The 22376-nt window shown below is 41.1% G+C and overlaps 1 protein-coding gene across 3 annotated transcripts in view; it reads left to right on the forward strand.

Moving 5' to 3' along the window:
• Window positions 1–2621: 2621 nt before the first annotated feature.
• PELI1 (pellino E3 ubiquitin protein ligase 1) overlaps window positions 2622–22376 on the forward strand; it is a 45998-nt gene continuing 26243 nt past the window's right edge. The window contains exons 1-2 of one of the 3 annotated variants that reach the window (XM_071805731.1): window positions 2901–2982; window positions 16140–16302. In XM_071805731.1, the coding sequence (XP_071661832.1) occupies window positions 16248–16302 (55 nt within the window). In that variant the 5' untranslated portion in view covers window positions 2901–2982; window positions 16140–16247. Of the gene's footprint in view, window positions 2983–16139; window positions 16303–22376 lie in introns of all 3 variants that reach the window. The other 2 variants (XM_065835179.2, XM_071805730.1) reach the window with 2 other exon arrangements.

A 22376-nucleotide genomic window follows, 5' to 3' on the forward strand; every position in this document is an offset into this window, starting at 1 on the left:
AACTGAACATGGGACAGCAGCATGATGTCTCCAGCTATCTAGCCCCAGTACGCCCCAGGCATAATATTCACCTCTCCACGCCCCCGTTTCCTCTAGTAAATTGGATAATAATGAGATCTATTAACACTGTAATGTTACATCACATGTGTGGCAAGTGATTCATTACATGCAATAGTCCCAGCATGTAAGGCAGCACGCAGGGGTCAGGCAGCACCAGGCTCATCCCAGCATGATGCCTGTGACTTTCTGCCTCTCCCCCACCTTCTTCCCCATCCCGGGGAAGGAAGCACCTGGTCCCTGAGAGGAGAGACATGGCTTCTTCCCAGGTGGGACCCAGCAGGATTTCGGTGCCGAGGCTCATGCCAGGAGCTTCTCCACCCACGCCTCAGCAACTCCGTCACCAGCCACCTATCTCCCACGTGCCCATGTGCATGCTTCTTGCTGTGCTGTGGTCAGGTACTGTGTGAAGTGACACCTTGGACAGCTATGGGGACTTGTGGGGTACGCTTCTGCTCGAGGGCAAGTGTGCGACTTGCCCCGTAGCAAAGGATTAGGGGATGCTGGTATCAGTAGCTCAGCAAAGAGGAGATTAAAGGATGCCTTGATCAGAGGGCTATAAATACCTAGGTTGGAAATAAAGCAGAGATAATGGGCTGCCAGGGCAGAGAACAAAGTTACAGCAAATCTAAAGGCAAACCAATAAACACTCGACAGAGCTGTTTTAACACCAGGCTTTGTTTGCAGCAGTCGTCAAAGGCTGGGGGAGGATTTATCATCAGGGCTATTTTTATCTCAGGTGTCAATGCTTCTTTGAAAGAAATACAGCCTTTGAGGCAAAAGCTGTCTTCAGGATGCCCGGGGTTATGCCCTGGAGGTCAGAATAGATGATCATCCTGACCCTTTTGTTTTTGTAATCTCGGAGCTGCCAGTTATATCTCTTAATCTCTCTTTAAAAATCCCAGAGCCAGTGAAACTCAGGTTAAGGACCTGAGTTACACAGCCCAGCACAACTAATTGTTTCTAACCTTGTTAACTCTTCAGCAGCTTTCTGTGTGACGGCAAGGAAAGCATCTTCATTGACTTTGTGTGTCATGCTGGGGCAGGACTGTGTTTTTTTCTGAGCGATGTGGGGGTAAAAGCCCTGGTTCCCCTTACAAATGTGTTTATTTATTTCTCACTGTGTACAAGCTACAGAAAACATAGAACAAAATCAGTTAATGTAGTCTTTCCATTGCTAGAGAAGAGTCTTTCAGCTGAAATAGTATTTCAAGGTATTTATTTCAATAATATGTTTTCTCCAAACAAATTATGATAGTTATCATTGGCAGTACTGCCAGAGCAGCCTATGATACAGAGCAATCTTGCTTAAAATATGTTTTTATATATTTATTTAAGCACCCCCACACACATAGCAAGAGTAACTTGACAGGATCAAGACAGCACACCATAAGTTATAAGATCCAGGATTATTTATTTCACTCTGGCAGAGAAATGAGGCTAAAACCCCAGAGCCAGGTGTGAGCTCGAATGGTGCTGAGCTTTCACGCCACTCTGTAGAGTTTGTATTCAATTCTGAGCCTGTATAACAGCCTTAGAGCATCACTCCTGACTCCTACTGAATGTGTTTATTATTCCACCATGCTTGATGTTGTTATTGAAAAATAGGGAGGCTCTGGTTTGCAGAGATGGGAGTAGATGCGATACATGCATATATACATAGACGTCTTATATAAATACACGTGCGTATTTATCTATAAGTGCATGCATGTACATACATATACACACACAAATATATGCACATATATATGCACAGATGTTAATATATGCACATGCACAGACATATACACCTATACTTATCTATATATACACAAACATATACACACAGCAAGTTGGACGGGGCTTTGGGCAGCCTGGTCGAATGGAAGGTGTCCCGGCCCATGGTGGGGAAGTTGGAACTAGATGAGCTTTAAGGTCCCTTCCAACCCAAACCATTCTGTGACTCGATGATATACAAATACATATACATACATTTATATACACGAGGAGAGACCTTAATGCTGTCTACAACTACCTGAAAGGAGGTTGTAGCATGGAGGGGGTTGGTCTCTTCTCCCAAGTATCAAGTGATAGGACAAGAGGAAACGGCCTCAAGTTGCGCCAGGAGAGGTTTAGATTGGATATTAGGAAAAATTTCTTAATGCAAAGGGATGTCAGGCATTGGAATAGGCTGCTCAGGGAAGTGGTTGAGTCACCATCCCTGGCGGTGTTTAAAAGACATGTAGATGAGGTTCTTAGGGACATGGTTTAGTGCTAGAGTTAGATTATGGTTGGACTCTACAATCCTGAGGGTCTCTTCCAACTGAAATGATTCTGTGATTCTATATGTATACATATATACAGACATACACACAAAAACATGCATGCATACACACATATATATGTACCTGTACGTGTGTATGTATGTACACGTACACGTATAGCCACGCACACGCGCGGGGCCGGAACTACAACTCCCGTCATGCCTCGGGGCGGGGCTCCGTCATGGGTCACGCCCCCCGCTCCTTCCGCCCCGCCCCCGCCGGTGGGGTGCGCGAGCGCGCGGCGGCTGCTGAGCTAGAGGGCGGGCGGCTCGGGGAAGCGAGGGCGGCGGAGCCGAGCGGGGAGGCCCGGGCTCTGGTGAAGGCGGGGGAGTCGGCGTCGATCGGTTTGTTCGTGTCCGGCCTCTTCCCGGCAGCTGCTGCCGTTTCACGGACGGTCTCTCTCTCTCAGCGCGGGCCCGCGGGGGCGGGAGGGAGCGCTGCGGAGGCGCCTTCCCCTCTAGCCCAGCCGGGGCTGTCGTCCTACGGGCGGCCGTGAGGAGACGGGGGCGGAAGCTGAGGCTGCCCCTTCGCCTTCACCTCGCTGCCGGCCTGCCTCTGCCGCCTCGGGGAGCTGCGACTGCCGGCGTGGGGTGCCTCGTCTGCCGCTTCCTTCCTTCCCGGGGTGAGTATCGCGCCTGTCGCGACAGAGCCCGTATCGTGAGGGGGGAGGCGGGCTGCGGGTCTGCCCGCTTCCCTGGGCCGCTTCCCCCTATTCCGCTTCCCCGCCGCCCTGCGCGCTTTGTGCTGCGCCTCCTCAGGGCTCCCTTTTTGTTAATATTTTTAAAAAAGATTTTTTTTTTTTCCCGAAGGTTTGGCCAGTTTATTGTCCTTTTGTTGTTTGGTTGGTTTTTTTAAATCTTTCGCACCCAGTCGGAGTTGGCCGAGCCCCTCTCTCGGGCTGGATGTGCTGGGGAAGCAGCTCTTTGTCATGGAGCGGCTGCCGAGCCGCCTGCCCTCGGGAGAAACATCACTTTAAATAAAAATAGAAAAAAATAAGTAGCTCAGTATTAAAACTCCGAGGTTTTGTTAATTTAGGGAGATATGTGTTTTTGGCGGTGGTGTTGTTATTTATCCTTTTTTTTCGAGGAGGAAAGAGTCCCCCTGAAGTCCAGGCTCCATTTATCCCAGCCCCTGTGCCGGAGCGTTGAATGGGAGCAGCACGCAGGCGGTGAAAACAAAACAAAGGGGGGTTTTGTTTTGCTGGTTTAACGTGCAAAATCTTGGTGGGGGAAAGCTTTATATATTTTTTTTTTCTTTTCCTTCCTCCCTTAACCATAACAAATGCGATGTTGTTTTACCTCGGAAGAATCCAGATAGCTGGTAGATAAGTTGTGTCTTTTTAATTTTAAGCTTCTTTGGGGGAATTGCGAGGTATCTTTCCCATATTCTCAGCCTTGGCTCTTTTGTGAGCAGCCTGCCATCCAGCGCAACTTTCGTCGGGTTTTTCTTTTCACTCTCTTGTTTTTTGTTTTGTTTTTTTCTTTTTGCAAGTAGTTAAATAACGCAATTTCAGGAAGAGCTAATAGCAGGGGAATATTTCTGCCTGTAACAATCATGGAGAAGATTTTTAAAAGGCAATGGAGAGGAGCAGCAGTTGTGTTTTCAGCTGAATACATTTTTTGGTTCTTAAAAGGGATAACTATCTTTTGAAGCGATTATTATATTTTACACTGAAAGCTTTTTTTTTCCGTTGTTTTTGTTTTTACTATCCCCTCAAAAAAATTGAGCTATTTCACCTCTGCAAGATGCAGCTTCTAGAATACATGCACGAAAAAGCAGTCTAGCTGTAACGCTCATGTTTCTGGCCTTATCTTTCAAAGGCCACCCGCTTGTTTTTGCTGGGACTCTTCTGCCTTGAAAACACATACTTGGAAAGTAAATTTAGGAAGCATTTCAGCTAGACAGAGCTGTCGATTCTACATCCGAAGGATGATGGGTTTATTTTTTCCATTTTTTAACGCTTGTGGGGGCTGGGGGGAGAACTGGGGGGGGAAAAAAAGGCTGTTTCCGGTTTCTGTTTAGCAGCTTTTTGTGGTTTTTGTTTTGTGTTTTTATTTTTTTTTTCTTTTTACGAAGAAACAGCCAGATGACCTGTTGATGGTACATCTGCTGTCGCTTTTTGTGCTGAAAGGCACCAGTAGGTTAGCGGAGATGAAAGTTTCAGCCGAACAGACTACACAGATTTTCATTTGCATGTGTTGTCATGTGGCCCGTGTGGCTTTGTAATGTTTTAAGCCCACAGTTTGGGAATGAGTAATGTGGTGCCAAAGTTCAAGCGTCTGCACAGGGCGCTTACCCCTCTTCCCTGCACTCTCCCCCCCAAGAAAAAGCCCAGTTTGTGGAAAATGAGCGCTCATAATTAGACCGGTTTAGTGCCGTGTAAGATAAGTGTCCTAGCTCCTTTTGAAGGTCTATGAATGGGCAGGCAGGAAGCTTTAGGGATACCTTTTAGTTGTGTATAGGTACCTTAAGCTTAAACGTCTCCTGTTTCAAATGAATGAATTAAGCTTGTAGGACAGGGGTGTCAAACTCATTTTCACCTGAGATCATATCAGCCTCGTGGTTGCCTTCAAAGGGCCGTATATAATTTTAGGACTGTATAAATGTAACTACTCCCTGTTGCAGGAGCACCTATGTTATGCTGAGTATAGTCTGTGAAGTGTGCCTAATTAATGTTTCCATTCTTACTAAACACTGTATTTCTCAATGCAGCAGATCACCATGCTAGTATTCGTCTTGGAAATGAAAATTTTGAGTAACTACTAGTATTTCACATAAAGCAGAACTTAGATACTAGTTTAAGCGTAAAATCTGTGTGCTACATCTGTTTTGTATTTTGGCAGCAATACTGGTTTCTATTAAGGAACTAGGCATGGAAAACAGGATCCTTTCACTTCAGGATTTATAACTAGAGACTGTGTGTTTTTAGGTGCAAAATAGATCATCATCTGCTTGGAGCCAGTAGTATTTAAAACTCTTATTCATTTGAAAGGAACTAATTGCAAGTATATTTTGATGTAATGTGTGTTCTCAGACAGAAACTCTGGCATACTGGAGGACAGAAAACCCAAAGGAGTTTGTAATGTTAATCTGTGTCCCAAGTTAAAAAAGGAAGAATTAGGGTGTTTCTTGAGAAATCAAAGTTGCCTTTAAGTGCATACTTGCAAGTGAAATTACACAGTTGATTAGGAATTCCTGCAGGATGCCAGTAATTGGAGGTGCTTCTTGCTAGCTGGTCACTGTGCACCTTGCTGGTTAGATCGTAAAAGTTTTCGCTGCAGGTGGCATCAACAGGAAAAAGTCCAGCTCTTTTGCTTCCCAGACGTTTGCTTCTTAATCTGCAACATTCGCAGGAGTGCTGACAAACTGTCAAAGGAAGTGACAGCAAAGAGATGGTGTAGGAAGTAGGTCGAGCACTACTAAATACTGCTGAGAGAGTTTCAGTGGAAAGAAGTAAGCACGTTTCCATCTGATCTAGTTTCTGGTTCTCATACTCCTACTGTAGCCCGCTGGTTCTAATGAAATTAACAGTGCATCCCATTCAGGCCTGTTTAGGGTACCTGGATGGAGCAATTCATGGGGAAGAAGGGACAATAGCAAAGTAGTTCTGATTCTGTGACGTGCAAATCATGTCAGTTGGGGAAAACTGAAATGAGTCTGTGTCTCCCTGGAGACTGTGGGCAGCTCGTGGGATGGATTTCCATCTCCTTGTGCTGGTGTAGGGTCTTCAGTGGGAGGCTGGAGGTGGGCTAGAGCAACACGGTAGCGTCATGCCATGTTCTTTGTGGCCTAGTTCTGCAGTGGATGTGGCAAAGAACAGTCACAACTGATTTTGTTTTTTGTTTAAAATGTTTGAATTGATGTATTAAAAAAACTGCCTTCCAGGTTAAGAATGAAGGAAGCTCATTGACATGCTGGAAATCATCCTTAAAATACAAAAAACAAATCTCTACCTTGTTGCTGCTGCCTCCTAAAAGCAGGAAAAACTATTGGCAATAACTTGATTTGCAGAAAAATTACAGCTTTGCACTATGAATATGTTCTTTTTCACGCATCCTGTATTTATATTGATTTGGAAAAGAGGTTTTGCTTCAAGTAGATAGAGGTTCTTCGATGCTTCACATGAGTGAGTGCACAGCTTATTGGTTACCTAGGTGAGCCCTGTGCCATGGACTTGTTTTGCTGACCCTTGTCATGTGCTTGGGAGCACAAACTATTGCCAGCTCCTCAAAGTGACCTGTCTAGAATAACTGTGTAGTCCTGAATGGATGTAAAATAGTTGACTGGAAACTACAGGCAAAGTCTGTTGTCCTCTGCTGGTACCCTATGCTAAAGGTAGATGGTCATCAACGCTGATCTTGCTCCAGCCTCATCTCCTGGCTGATGTACCAGGTGTAAATGCTGTGAAAGGTGGTGTTTTGGGACATGGGCTCAAGTGCAAACTAATCAGCAGCTTGTTTGATTTGGACTGAACGTAGTGCCTCAGTGGAAGCATTTGGTTAAAGATTGGTAGAATCCTTCAGTCCCTGCTGTGCAAGAGCACAGTTCAGTTCATGAATAGGTAATAAAATTAATCTGCTGACCTTGTGTCTTAATCCATGCTGCTGAATTCAGTCATAGTGACTTGATTGCCAGCCATGGCATGTACTTACATAAATGCTGAAATTTGTGCTCAAATCTCATGCGCAGAGTAGACTGAACCTTGCAGTGCATTTTTGGCTGTGATTTCAGGATCAGGAGTGTCCTATAATTTTACTGTTCTGATTGAAGGTACATGGTGGTTGTCAGAGTAGGAGCAGTCAAAAGCTCTTCCTCTGGCCCCATAATTATATTCATGTTGGGAAGAGAATTTGTTTGATTCGCACTCACATTGCAGTACCATCCTTGTTCACCGGTAGAGTATGTTGTAGAAGACTTAGGGTATGTTGTGCGGTCTCAAAATGTTCTTGATCTCCCTTGGTATTGGCTATACAGCTGTGTCAGCCAGATCTTTTCCTGTGCCAACCCTGTTTGTAGCGCATTAATTGTGTCAATGTGTTTTTACAAGGGAGAAAAGCATTCCTTTTGGGAGACTTTTTTTTTTTTTTCAGTAGTACAGAGATATTTGGGCCAGATCGGTGCTGGTCTGGCTGTGTTAGATAGAGTGGGCATGTATGTGTTGAGGGGAACAATTGCATCATCTATTTGATAAAAGTGAAGTCCCACGTGTAGGCAAGCTTTTGCCCATGGAGTGCTTTTGTCAGCCTGTTAGTTTACATATTTGATATTCATGGAGGTAAGCATGGTGCTTTTGGTAAAACAGCTTTTTTCACTAAGTGCTGCATTTTCATTGGTGGGCCTATAGCATTTTCCATAGTGGCTGAGGCTCTGTGTTGTAGACAAGCCTATAGTGAAGCACAGAAATTAACAGCAAGGAAGGCAGGAAAAAGCTGAAGTTAAATAGACTTAAACCAGAAATTATCTGCAGAATTATTTTTTTTTTTAATTATTAGAATAGTTGATAAAATGAATAGCCACTAGAGAATGTTGCTTTGTGGATTGATTGAGATTTTGAAGGAGTAGGTTATATAAAAAAATATTTTGTACATGCTTGCAGCATATGGGATTGGAGCAAGTTGATTGAGTAAGATTCTTTTGGGAATAGTTAATTGTAACTAGGACTTGAGGAGAAGATGGAAAGAAAAATCCAACCCAAACCCCCCAAAATAGAAAAACAATACACAAAAAGCAAAACCCTGCATAGCCAAAGTTGTCTTTAAGTGGACCACCATAAATGAATTTTTGCTTCTGTTGCCAATTGATACATGTGCCTGGATGTACTTTGCATACTTGAAATGCAAGCAGCTCTGTTTCTGCAACTATATAACACTTCGGGCTCCATTACAAATACATAAAAGTACTCTTTCCTGAGCTGGGATACCTGTTTTCCGTACTTCATGGGCAAGGTGGGAGGTAGAGATCAAATTTGAAGGGACTGATTTCCACCAACACCACCACCGCCACACACACACCCCGTTATGATGACTTAAGATTTGCCATTGGCATCAGTGGAGCTCAAGGCCTGCAAAAGTGCGTGGAGACATAGTGAGAGCAAACTTAGTGATCTGGTTTGAGCATCTCAGCCTGCCCTGCTTGCCTCTTCAGTGCTCCTGCTTAATTGTCTTGCGGTTTGTCTGAACGGAGCAGCAAGCAACTGGGAAGTAGCAATGGTTGAGGCTGTTTCTCCTTCCCTTCTGCCAGCTTGTCCTCTAGGATGGTAACCCCTTAACTTGGGTGAACAACATGAATGTCTCAATTGTTCTTTGGGTCAGAGCAGCCAAACTGAAATCTCTGGGTTAGATCCAGCTTGAAACATTTCTGTTCTTTGCCCAAGAAGTGATCAGCAATGATGTGGACAGTGCATGAAGCACCTAGGTGGAACTGCAAGCTTTAGGTATGGGAACTAGTGAACCTACATAGCCTGCAAATATGGTCCCCTTAACCATCAAGTCCGTTAGGATGCTGTAAGACAACATTAAACTAGTAGCGATAGTAGGCTTAGGGTATCATGTGTTTGTAATTCCTTTTCTAGTGTTAAGACCATGCCTTTCCTGCCCCAAAGTGCCTGCTTTCCCTGTCCTCAGGTCTTTCTGCTTTTAATGACCTAGCAGTATTAAATAGTAAAAGTTTGATTTTAAAATTATACAGACTTGATTACCTCATCTGTATTTTCTTTAAGACAAATTAATCATGCTGAATGATAAAAGTGGTCCCTGAAGAACTCCTGCGAAGAAGTCTCAAGGCTCCTCTTGAGTGTTCATATGTATACTGAGATTTTGTCTGGTGCTACTTTGATATTCTCTCCACTTATCTGAAGTAGTTGTAGTTCAGTACAATATTTTTTTACACAAATAAATATTGTCTTGATCATGGTTTAACACATAGTTCAACTGGGAAAATAAGTAATGGTTCTTTTGTCATACCAGGTAACTAAACTGTTTATTTGGTATGAGATTAGGGGAAAAAATCCAAAATGCATCACACATGGAGGGTTACTATAAAGTAACTCACTTCCTATTTTAGAGCTTGTTGCTCATTTTCCTTCTGTGATGTACCTCTTGGGATACACTGCTAATTTTAAAAATAAGTCAGTTCTGCCGTTTCCCACTAATATGTTTGGGGTTTTTTTGTTTGGCTTGGTTTGCCTTTTCCCTGAGCCGCTTTAAATGCTCCAAGGAATGCTCAACATGGAAGAAAAGGAACACATGTAGATGTTTCAGTTGCCATATTTCAAAGCTAGCTGAAGATGATTTTGAACTTCTGTTGTACTGTGAGAGTACAGGGACCTCAACCCTGAGCTAATGTCTCAGGTAGGGTATGTACTTTGTCTTGGATCTTCATCCTTTCTGCTGGACAAATGCTCTGCTTTGAATTTAAGTAAGAAAATGCAACATGCTGTTAATGATGTCAGGATCTTCTATAAAAGAAACTGGGAGAGTTTCTTGTGTATAGGAAACCAGAGCTGCTGACTGTGTAGGAAGATCTTCATGACCCAACCTTGATGGCAATTTGGTTTCAGGTTTAGGAATACTGCTTTCAGAACTCCACAAAAAGTGGTACCATGCCTAGAAGTGGTGTGAGTGCACTGTTTGTCCGTGCACTGCTTCCTAAGGGATGTTTTTCCTTAAACTAGATATGCTGTAGTATGATCTTTGTGCTTGAGTGGTGCGTGGCCTGACCCTGACCTTAGGGCACAATGCAGGCTTGAATGGCCAGCACAGATAAGGCTGGTAAACTTGGGGCAGAGAGGAGGAGGAACATCACTTGTACACTTGTTAAAGATTTGGTATGTTCAAGTGCTTTAATCCTCTTTTTCTTCTTTAAAAGGGGGAATTAAAACCACATGTAAAGATCACCTCGATTTTTTTACCTGGAAAATGTTTCTAGCTTGTTCTCACATTGAATGTAGGTTCTGTTTAATTGACATTGTAATGATAAAATATTTGTAATGTTAATAGTGATGATCAGAAGTTGAACAGTTAGGAGAGGATAATCGTCAAACTGTAAAACTTATCATGGTGGTAACACTTAAATATCCCCCTAACACGCACAAATTAGCAGGTGTTTGTTTAATGTACCATCAGCAAAGGGCTGGGAGAGATCCAGCTCAAGTTCTGTGAAACTTATGGGGGAAATCGGTAAAAACTGCTTCTATACAGGGAGAAAATCTAAACATTTTTAGTGCAGACCATCTGAAGGCCCAAAACCTGGCTTGAATGTTTCCTTTGTTCTGTTTTCTTTCTCATGTGATAATGTTTAAGTGAATTTGTGATGGTAGTGCTGACACTATTGATAAGGACTGCTCGTCTGGTCCAGACTGCTGTCCCTGCATCTCTTAGAGTTAAACCATTATATATATTTGCTTATATAGATACATGTACTTCCCACCCCCCCCCATATATAACTGTGCAATTCATACTGTGAGATTAACAGACCAAGTTTAATACAAATTATATGGTAATGCATATTAGTCTGAGGACAGTTGATCACCTCATTGTGCTTAGATGACTTTCACGGACAAATCATCTCTTTTTGATTCCACCATACTAGATCTTTGTTGATTTTTTTTTTTTTGTTTTGTCTTTATAAGGTAATTACTATGCTGCCGATAGCCTACATAATTTGGTTTTGCATTCATTTGGTGCTGTATGTGGTGGGTGTGAAATATCATTCCAGTATAGCTTTCCCTGTTGGTGCAGCATTGGCTGTTGGTTAAGGTTACTGAAATTCTGAAAGCTGTTGCAGTGTATTGTGGTGAGGATGGCAGCTGGGTGTTTTTTTCCTTTTGTTTTCTAAAAGAAGTCATGCGTTATTCTGTGGTGGTCAGCCACCTGCTGAAGTTGAGGAACTCTTCTTGATCTTGCAAACAGATAAATGCACAAGTTACTTTTATTTTTACCTTTTTTTTTTTTTCCTTGCACGTGTCTGCGTATCTGCAGTCAGTACTGTGGCCAGTGTATTAGCTTTGTCTGGGGCTTTCTGAGCAGCAGACATGAATGTAGAGTAGGTCCTTGTACCTCTTGCTGCTGACTGAGAAAGGCAAGGATGCTGTAGTAAAATGAGGGGGCTTATGAACCACATGTGACTTAGGTATAGCAACTGCTTTTGAATTTCTATGCTAATATCTATGTACTTTTTAATTTTTTCCCCTAATTTAAATAACTGTCCGTATTTCACTGTTCTGAGACATGTGTAGTTAGCAAGGGAAACTCCTGCCTCTAGATGTAAAGTGTTAAAAACATTTTTCCTGCAATCTTTCACTTACTGTAACTTTGGGGAGGAGCTTGTTTAAGTTGGCAGTGACGAGATAGGGGCCTGATCCAAAAGATGAGGGAAGAGCTAACCTTTACCTTAAAGCCAAGAGGGACCAGTAGCAGGGAGAAGGGAAAAGCTTATTTATTGTGTCAGTAAGCATGTGTAGCAAGCATCTGGTGTTTTTTAGTCTCCTTGAGCCCACAGTAGCAAGCATTGTGGGCATACTGTTATTATTTCATAGCTATTAATGAGGAGGATTAACATTCAGATTTTTCTGTCCCTTTTGTCATATATTTCAAAACCTCAGTGATGAAGAAATAGCAGTTTTAGAGATCCAGACAGTCCCTGGCTTATGCGTAGAATGAGGTGGCAAGAGACGTTTCTTGCTTTGGTCTGGGCAGATGCCGAGTGTAGCATAGCCTGTTTTCTCTTCTCTTGCTCTCCAGTTTCCCAAGGCAGGGCTGGGGCTGTGATCCTACTGCACCTTATACTGGTCCTAGAGACAGGAGAGGTGTATTCTCTCTTGAATACCCAGGAGATGTGGGGGAGAATGTGTAAGCCCTTGCACCTATAATAGCAGAAAACCAAACAGAGCTGGGATTGCTCTCCACTTTCTTGTCCAACTAGGAGTTCAGTGCATGGGAGATGGCAGGGAGAGGAGCCTGTGTGCTGGGATGATGGATGATGTCTCCAAAGCCCCAGATGCATGTTAAGCTTGTCTCCCTCTTTTTTTTTTTGTCCTCATTTTAATAAAGGTAAGGAACTCACAGGTTTGTTGATGTTTAATTTGCTAATGTTTGGAGGAGGTTGCTGCAGAAATACGAATTAGTATTGAGTTACTGATCAAATCATGCTCTGCTCTGACGTAAGTAAACTGAGTACCAACAAATGTGAAAGTAGGTGAAAAAAAAAATAGTGCAGTGTGGGTTCCCCAAGTTCATGTTTCCCATTTCTTTCTTCTGCTTCCACTGTGTCAGATGTTTAGAAGTGTCAGTGTGACCAAGGACCAGGTACGAAGCTTATCTGAGACACAAGCCTGATGATTTGGAACATGAGGAGGTGTATCTGATCGTAACCTTTGTAACAAGTGAAACAGATTATAAAACGATGAATACTGATTATCTGCCAATCGGCATATGCTCCATTCAGTATTGCACAAAGCACACCAATTGGTTTTAATACAAATGTTCCCTTGGAAAGATCACCTTGATTTAATTTTTTTTCAGATGCATAAAGTAGAAATGGTCCACGGTTCTCTGTTTGTTCTTTAAAGACTAAGTGCTATATTTCTAGCTCTTGGCAGACATTGTCTACAAGTACTTCATGTTCCATTGGGCTTATGCCAGATTTAATGTACTGTGTCTCCTGAAAGCATCAAAACCAGACTTACTTTAATTTTAGATTTTACAGCTACTATTATTGATTTTTCTTAGAGCTGTTCCATCCAATCTGCTATTGTTTTAATTTCTTTTCCCTGCAGGAATTTGCAGAAGGATCTTGAAAGTCTTTATCTCTGTGGCTAGGGACTGTTTATATGAGCAAGAGCTGTAGATCAGACGTCTCTGCAGTACCCAAACTCTGCATTTATAGAAGCTAAATCCCTGAATTATTTGTGAATTCCAGTCTTTAGTACTGACTAGTATGCTGTGACTAAGGGTAGTGTTATAGACAAAGTCCATCAACTGTCTTTCAAGAAACTTGAATTTTATAAAAGCCTAAGGTGGGAGGGTACTGTCAGAATGAGCTAACCGTAGCAAAAGTTCTAAACTTTAATTTTGCAATGCTCGTATGCTGTATGTGTAGAAGTGTGCCCGGAAGAACTTGAGTTCTGAAGAAGCAAGGAAGGAAAGAGATGGGGGAGAGACACAAAGCACAAATAGGAGCTGTTTCCTTCCTCTCTTTATGTACCTGAGGGTAGATACACTATACCCTATTCCTTCCCTTAGTTTAAGACAGCCAACCAACATGGGCTAGAGCGTTTATAACACTACAGTCGTCAGGCCTGCTGATCCCTGCCTGACAGCTGTGTCTGCTGGCCTTGTATTTTGGCTGTTCATCTTTTATTTTCAATACCTCAGGGCCAAGTAGCTGTGCATAAACATGGCTTCTGGCCAGGTGGCTCATAGCCCTCAGAGTAGAGCAGGATTCCCTTCCGTTGTGCATGGCACTTGGTAGAGCCTCTTTTTTTCTACCTCTGTCACTTTTACTCCTCCTGAGCCTCCTTTCATTAGATTACTGTCTGCTTTGGTTTCTGCTTTGCATCTTTACCTTCTGCTAGTGCTGTTAAAATTGCTCAGCTTTTCAAGACGTGCATCTAAGTGAGGAATAGAGCTATCTTCTTGATACAGAGAGGCTTAAAATTCCAAGGAGTTCTACATTCCCTATTATTAGTCACTATTGTAATTGAAGTATGTGGGAATTCCTAGTTAGTCTTCATTGTAGGCTTAACCGCAGTAGTCCGTAGTTTTTGCTAGACCTAACTCTTGCACTGAAGGAGTGAGTGTGGTTTTAAGTCGAACTTCGGTTGTCCAGTCCTCAACTAGAGTTTATAATTCAGACTTTACTCCATTTTAAGGATGGTGATTAGTCTTTGGAACAATCACTTCAGCTTTGACAATCTTCAGACACTATCCCACAGTCTTCAGAGACTGTTCTTCTCTTCTCCTGTCTTTTCATTGTGACTTAGCACACATGTGCTGGAGTCTCTGTTGTGACCTGTTCAGTTTCTGCAGTTTGCCTTTGCCAAGCAATATTAGAAGATGCTTTTGTAGCATGCAGACAAGTGACCAGTTTGGAAGGAATATTGGTAGAAGAGTTTTTGCAACTGGACCTGAAGATGTGTTAATGTTAGTATATCCTGCTTGCAATTTCTGTTTTAGCAATTGGTTATGAAAGTAACTTGCATAAATGTTAGCGGACAAACTGTGCCTCATTTTTGTCTCCCAAAAATGTTCTGGTAATTTATATCTTGATGGTGTTTCTCATTAGAGGAGTTAGTGCTACATCATGCTGCAGAACTGAGTAGCCTAACGGTGCTTGCCTGCCTTTAGTCTCTCAAATTGTCCCAGGTCCTAGGCCCCAAGCATAGCAAAAACAGTAATAGAAAAGTTGTACAGGAAATGACTAAACCTGATGAAGACAAAAGAAAAGGTTGTTGCAAGACTGCTTTTGTAAATGAAGCAGAACTTGGAATTTTTAGTTTATTGCTGTTACTGTACTTTTTTTCAAGCTTAATTTTCAAACATCCTTCACATAAGCTTAGTATTAACTCAATATGCATGCTAATAACATTATTGCTGTACTAAGCTGTCTTTTGGTGATGAATGTAGCTTTTGTTACCTAAAGGAACAAAATAAGTTGAATAGCAGGGTGAGTACAAAGAAAACAGAAATTAGCTCCAAAGTTAAGAATAGGAGTGGTTATGCTCTCTTATTTTTCAAGATTAAACACAGCTTTTAAGTGCTGCTGAGGAATAAAACCCCATTTTCTGTCATCTCACTATTAATTAGTCTATGTATTTTAAAAAATGTAATTTCACTCTTTCACTGGGAATGAACACAGAGATCACTATGTGTAACATAGTCCCAGCCCTCTGTTCCTGTCTTCTGTTCAGGTGCATACATGAAACCTGGTAAATCAAATTGAGGAATATATTGGCACGTGATTCTGTAGACACCATGGTTGTACAAAAACCTTGTGTCATCTAAATGCCAGGGCAGCTGTCAAGGCAGCTGCTTTTGCCAGCAGTGGTATTTTATGCCACATTAAATTTGTTTAACCACGAAACATGCTCCTGCTATATGTTAGTGGTAACAACTAAGCGCAGGCATTCCTGCAGGTTGTGAAAACAGGTGATAGATAATAATTCTGTGAAAACTCGTACCTCTGCACTAGTGGCCAAGTTTGTCAATTAATAGAATAATTTATTTTGGAAGGAAACTCTGGAGATCATGTGGTCCAGCTCACCCTACTCAAAGTAGTCTGAAGTTAAAGCCAGCTCTTTCTTCCCTTTATTTTTATTGCATGGTCTGGAGTAGCATAGTGTATGCTGACAATACTTGCCTAATGCTTACCTGCAACTACCAGTCTTCTGTAAATGTAAAACTTGGACTTATCCTCTATAATTCCAGAACATCTTTTTAAGTTTGGGTGAATCTGGAGCATTCTGAAACCAACTGGCTTACCCTAATAATTTTAAACAGTTATTTGAGTTGCTTTGCATTAGCGATACTCATTGGACGCAGGAGTATATGCTGTGTTTAAACATGTGTAAGTTGAGTTTTTCTCAAGATGCATTTATTCTAGTAGACACCAAGCCAACATTGCTAAACTTCTATGAAACCATTCTTTACAGAGGCTGTGAGCAGCAGGCGGACTTTCCACCTCTGCATCTCCCAGCTGACAGTTCTCAATTGGTGATGCTAGCCATTTGGTGCTAATGTGAATGGATGGGGCTTAACCATATGGTCTCGCTTTCTCTCGCAGTGTTGAAAAGTGTTGTCCTGTCTGCACTAGCAGCTAACTGATCTGAACCCATTGTTGACAGCCACCATCATCAACAGGTCATTTTCGCTTCAAGTGTGGCTTTTGATTATGTATCGTAAATCCAAGTGGAAGTGCGGTTACAATCTCGCGGTTCTTGGACATGGTGAGTTTGTATCTACACAGTTACTCTGAGAGTGCAAACTTTTCTACTTGCACCTTTTCTATAGGAAAAGTTTGAAGAGAGAATTCAGTAATTACGTCTAGAATTCCCTCAAAATACAATAGAACTTTTGTTTACCTCTTTAAGATGTTGATTGAGATTAGTTGCATGAAGTACAAGTGTAGAACAATACAAGCTATTAGTATTCTCTTGCTGGTACTGTCTGTAACTGTTTGTTCTCTAAACATTTTCTTTTTAAGTAGGTAGAGAGGGAATGCTTAAAATTGTTCATTGGACAGCATGTCTCTACAGCAACTACCCCCAGCTTTTATAAAACTGCAGATCATTATATTAGACACATTCCCACTAAGCTGTACCAAAGTGTACTTTCTCATGCTCTAGTGTTGGATTTCTACAGAAGGCTGTTTCCAGAGGCTCTGAGCTGGTGTAATATTTACGGCTGGCTGAGAGCGATGCGTTCTCCCTCTCATTTCCCTGTCCTGTGCACACACGTAACACCCCCTCCCCAGACCTGAGCTGGACAGCCCTGGCCCTTCTGCTCTGCTGACCAGAGTTTGTCTGTGAGCTGACTTTTCTTGCTAACCCAAGCGAAACAAGTTTAGTAATGGGCATTTTCTAAGAGGTTCAAGGAGCTGTCTTAGGTTTTGTTGTTACACTGACTATATAAGCTTCTAATGTGATAGGCTTAAAATTCTTGCATTGCTTTCCATAGCTTTGTCTGTGAATGTATCTGTAGCTTTTTCTTTTTCCTTAGCCCTCTGGTTTGAGGATAACAGGTGCTGCCTTGTCTCGCTATTGCTTCCACCAAAGTGATCGTGTGGTCTTGTAAGAACATCAACTTGCCCTTACTTGGATCAGTTTTCATACCAAATTAATGCTAGTGAAATTGAGAGTATAGCCTCAAGGACAATGGGTGTGATTAATAGTAAGAAGAGTTTTAACATTTAAATTTGAAAATCTTCACAGTTTTGTTTTGCATCTCAAGGGGTTGGAGCAAATAGGCATGAGATGCTAATCATAATAATGTTATTCGTGATCAAAAGTATCAGTACTTAAATGGCTGCTATTTTTTGTGTAAAGTGCCAAAGTCCTAAAACTGGTTAGAGCAGTCAGTATCGGTGGTTAACAGCCTGAAACATCTTAAGTGTAGAAAACTCCATTATTTCTTTCACATGAATTTGCTGAATTGAATTCATGCTGCACATTTCTTTTGGTTTTTCATCAGCTGTATATTCCAGTGTGCCTCTGGGTTTTCTGTGAAGTTTCTATGATTAATGAATTCTTATTTCACAATTACTTAACTCTACCAGTGCATTTCAAGGTGAAGCCAAACAGCACAATATGGTCTGCAGTTTTAATAGTAGTGTAGCTTTTAGACCTTTCTTTTATCAACTCTAGAGTCCCATCTGTTTGGAAGAAGTTTCTGTCTTATAAAATGAATCAGGGAGGACCTACCGTGTTTAAGTACTTGTGTATAAGCCAAAATTCTTGCAACAAGCCTTAGTAAGGGTGTCATTCTGTAAGAGTTGTAGAACACAGTTGAAGCTGGTGGCTTGAAAAAAGGTACCTGGCATTTGAGCGCTTCATCTCTTCAGACAAACAGTACACAGCTTAAATACTGTAGCTGACATGAAGCATTGTCTCTGGCACTGTAATTATTCTGAAGGTCTGGGGCTTATCCAAAATTGGTGTGGTGAAATAATTTGCATGTACAGCCCAGTTCTGCTCTAGTAGAGTCTTGCTTAGGTAGGCTGATAGTGATCTTGCTTATGCTGGCTAATTCAGTTGCCTTCAATGCAGTTGAATCCTTATTTGCACCTGCATAATTGCACTCAGGTATCAGGTTTGGTGAGGTGATCTGGCAAATGAGCAAAAACAGAATTTGGACTTCAGTTTCTTTTCCTTGCTATGCATGCTTTTCCTTTTTGTTTTTTGGGTTTTGTTTTTTTCCTTTTTTTTTTTTTCACAGTATGCCTAGAAACAACAAAGTCCTGCTGCTCAATACAATTGATCATCTGTTAAGCAGATGAGCTACAAACTTCAGTTTTATTTTAGCAAAACCTTGTGAAGGCTTAATATGATAATAAAAAGAGAAAGAGAACTCAGTCTGTTGCTACATTACTGTGCCAGGAAATAATCCTTCCTCCCTGTCCAGTTCCTTAGCTGTTCTAGCCATGGTATGATGTAGTTTTATTTTTTTAATAGTGGCTTTATTTAGATTAGACTTCTAACTAATGTTTTTGGCGTGCTTTACAAAGACGCTTAAGGAAGAGGATCTTGTTGCAGTATTCCAATCTGGGCTGAACTTACAGGCCACGAGGTTTTCTTTTTTAATTATTTAATCAGAGATTCTTCATTTGTGCCACAGTAAAAATAATCTTTGGAGCATGTCGAGTTTTCAAGCAATTATCTGAGAAGCTGAAGTTTTGAAAAAGGATGCAGTCTTCTGTGTGCTGGAGCTGTTTTAGATTAGTCTGTGCATTTCTGGTTGGAAAGAGGTTCCACGTTGCTTTTGATTAACAAGAAAGCTTTTCTTATGATCTTTGATTTCAGTTGGCTACCACTTCACTGACAGTTTCTATTGTAATACTTCAGTGCCCCTTTGTGTTAGATCTTCTGCTATCTTTGCTTTACTTTTGTATTCTAGACCTTTATGTTTGCAAGACAAGTCTTGCTGCTTTAGTGTATATAACTATAGTGGAATTGTTTTCGGGGGGATTGCATCCTTTATTTTTATCCAATTTTGAAGTTTCAGGTAGACTTCTATATCAAAAGCTAAGGAATAAGCACCATGCTCTAACTTTGGGAAGCACAGATATTTAAATCTGTTGTTAAAAAAATTGTAAGTAACATGTGAGGATATTGGGACAAAAATCGCATTTAATGTGATTCTATTAACCTTTTCATTTTGTTGAGAGAGGGAGGGTGAGCTGAATTGACAGGGCTACCTATTAAAAGAAGCCCACTACTTCATAACATCACACCCCTTAATGTCAGGTTCGCTCCTGTTCTTAAAAGAACAAGCTAGGAGAAGTAAAACACACAGTTACTCCCACAGCTGCACTTTTGCAAATCGTGATCCAGCAAATACAAGCATGCTTAGTTTTAATACCAGAAGCAGGAAAAAGCAGATCTCCGTTGCAAAAGTAGGAATGTACAGTTATTCCCAGACGTGGTGCTTTGCTCCACAGGCGCTGAGTTCCAACTCATGGTTCTCGTGTGAGTTTCAGGACTGAAGCCTTGTGTCAGCAGCTGCGTTCCTGCACTTTGGCTATGACATCTCCATCCTTCTCTTGAGTAATTGTTTCTAAATCTTATTTCTAATATGAGATAGGTACTATAGATTTCTTAGATTTTAAAATATGATGAAAGTTAGGTATCTGTATATCTCATTTTACTGATACGTCTTTCCTACCATGTTATTAAGCTATACTTTGAGTTTAGGTCACAGATTGGTTTTAAACTTGACTTTTTTTAGAAGATAGGCTTTTTATATTTGCCTGGGTTTGTTTGTTTGTGTGTCTTTGTGTGGTTTTAAATTTTTCTGCAATTGAAATGAAGTGCCTCACCTCTAGCAAGTAAAAAAGCCTCAGTCAGCCTGGAAATGATTACTAAAAGAAAAATACTTCACCTCAAAAACTAATAAAATTATGTGAGCTGATACGGTCCTCGTTATGTTGGTTTGGTAATGTTCTATCAAAGTGTTGATAGCATTCTGGAGTTGTTTGGCGCTGCCTACCTTGTATCTTTTTGTCCTAGCAGTCTTGTTTACAGACAAGAAATAAGTATGATAAAAGAGAGGCTAGAGGAGGGCAAGCTTGTGACAGTGCTGTGTTTATTTGTATAGTTCAGAGTTTATTTTGGGGACATGTTTTTCACACACTTCCATCTGTGAAATGCTGAAAGTACAGAATGACTTCAGAGTTTTAAAGAGCTTAAGTACAGGAGTGGCTGCGAAGCCAGCAAAAGCCTTTTCTTTCTCTTATGTTTAGAGAATGTGTATTATTTCTATAGCTGGTGTTGAAGTTGCTGAAGTGAGACCAAGCATGCTTGAAGACTTGTTTTTGAAATTCTAACTAAAATGTCTGCCACAAAGTTGCATCAAGGCAGAACATTCTGCTTAATGCAGCAACTTGCTTATTAGTTCTCAGCTGATGAGCCTGATGAACTTGCAGCTTTTGTCCCACTTGCCTGACATTTTGTGAACTCATAGTGGCTGTTTAGTATCAAATTGGCTACACTGACTTTGCCATTTTGATATTTAGTTTTAGTATGTCTGTTGCATAGTTAATTACTTGAATGGGCTTCCTTAATTTTTTTGTTTGTTTTTACTTTGAATTTGCACTGCTACGGGAGCTTGAATGTGGTCAGACATCTCTGCTGAGTCTGGGTAGTAACTCCTTAACATGTGGCAACTTGGTTACCTCGGTTTGTAGCCTCTGCAGCCCTTCTTCTCCACAAACAGATGATATGAGACATCATTAAGCAGGGGAGTAACTAATCACAAACAGCAAATAGGATGTGAGCAGGGCTTCTACAAACCTTTATATGCATGTGGGTGAGGCACCACTGTGCTCAGTATGAACAGCTGTTAGTAATTTGAAGAAATGTTCGTAAACAATGTCAGTCCTGAGAGGGCTTGTCTACCCTTAAAAACTTGCAGCGATTACTTCTGAAGAGCCAGAGTTCTTGAAATGAATCAGTCTGTCCTGAATGACTGACTAAAAAAGGGCAAGTGAAACAGCTCCTCCATACTAGATTATTACTGTTAGCTTTGCTATATTAGAAAAACAGAGCTTAAGGTTTCTGTGGTTCACAGAGGTACATTTGAAGATATCCGGTCATCTGTTGGTAGCCTGTATGGGTATCTGGGGTGCACACTGTGGGTTAAAGTGGAGGCTTCTTTCAACCTCTTTGTCAAGATTCAGACTCTGTAGTACATTAACCAGTCAGTTTGGTTAATAAATAAGTGCATGCTGTAAATCATGTGAAATTCATTTCAAAACTCTGTAAAGTATTACTTTGTTCTGAATCATCTGGTACTATTTAAAAAATTACTCAGTTGTGGTGCTGTCAAAACTGACTTTTTGTAGATATATGCTCTTCTTGGTATGTTTGCCCAACAGAGTTTCTTATTTCCTGAAAGGAAACATTTTTCTATGAGAGAAAATTAGTAATTCTTTACTACTTGAAGCCTGCCTCTCAGTGCATACAGGTACAAGGTGCAAAGCCAAGGTAATTGCTAGAAGTGAGTTTTCAGGTGTAAGATACTTCTGCATTTATCTTTGCATCTCAGAGAAATGCCTAAAATGGAAGAGAGATGTAGATTTTCTTTCATGCATGTGCTAATTCAAATCTAGCCCAAGCTGTAGCTGCTCAACTACACTTGGTTTTCAGGCTTCTTCAGATAACTTTGAAGTGTGAGCACCAGAGTCCTAGCTAGGATACAGTTTTATGTGTTTTATGTGGGTTTTTTTCAGAAGAAATTATTGAGCTGTTTTGCTGGAGAACATTATGTGGAAAATACGTAAACTTGCATTGAACGGTGAGAAATACATTGAGCTCGTTTCTCCAATTTTCAGTTTTAGGACTCATAAATTCCTGGGCCAAATCTTGAAGGTTTGCATTCAGGCAGATTTCTGTTAAGTTTGGTGCATCAAGGAAGAAGGTTTTTGTTTTTTAATAATCAGGAGGACTTTCCTCACTGGTGGAATTACCAATGAATCAAATTGCTTTGTTGCTAATGTAATTTCATTAGGCTTAGTTATGTGACTTAACATCACTGAAAAAACAAGGGCATTCTATGAAACTACCAGCTGAATGTGTTAATGCTGTCTCGCAATGGGTGTACGTTTTGACTATTACTGGAGAAGAGCTCTGCCGCCAGTGACCATCATTATCCCTGTATTCTACCAATTTAAAATTATTTTTCTCTTCGTATGTGAGATTTTCGTCTGATTTTTCTTTCCTCTGTGACATAGTCTGAGAGGCCAAAAAGCCATACAGATTCTGGAGAGCACTGTTATTTTAAAAACAAAACAAAACAAAAATGCCAC

The sequence above is a fragment of the Patagioenas fasciata genome, chromosome 3 (assembly GCF_037038585.1).
Source record: "Patagioenas fasciata isolate bPatFas1 chromosome 3, bPatFas1.hap1, whole genome shotgun sequence".
Classification (NCBI taxonomy): Eukaryota; Metazoa; Chordata; class Aves; order Columbiformes; family Columbidae; genus Patagioenas; species Patagioenas fasciata.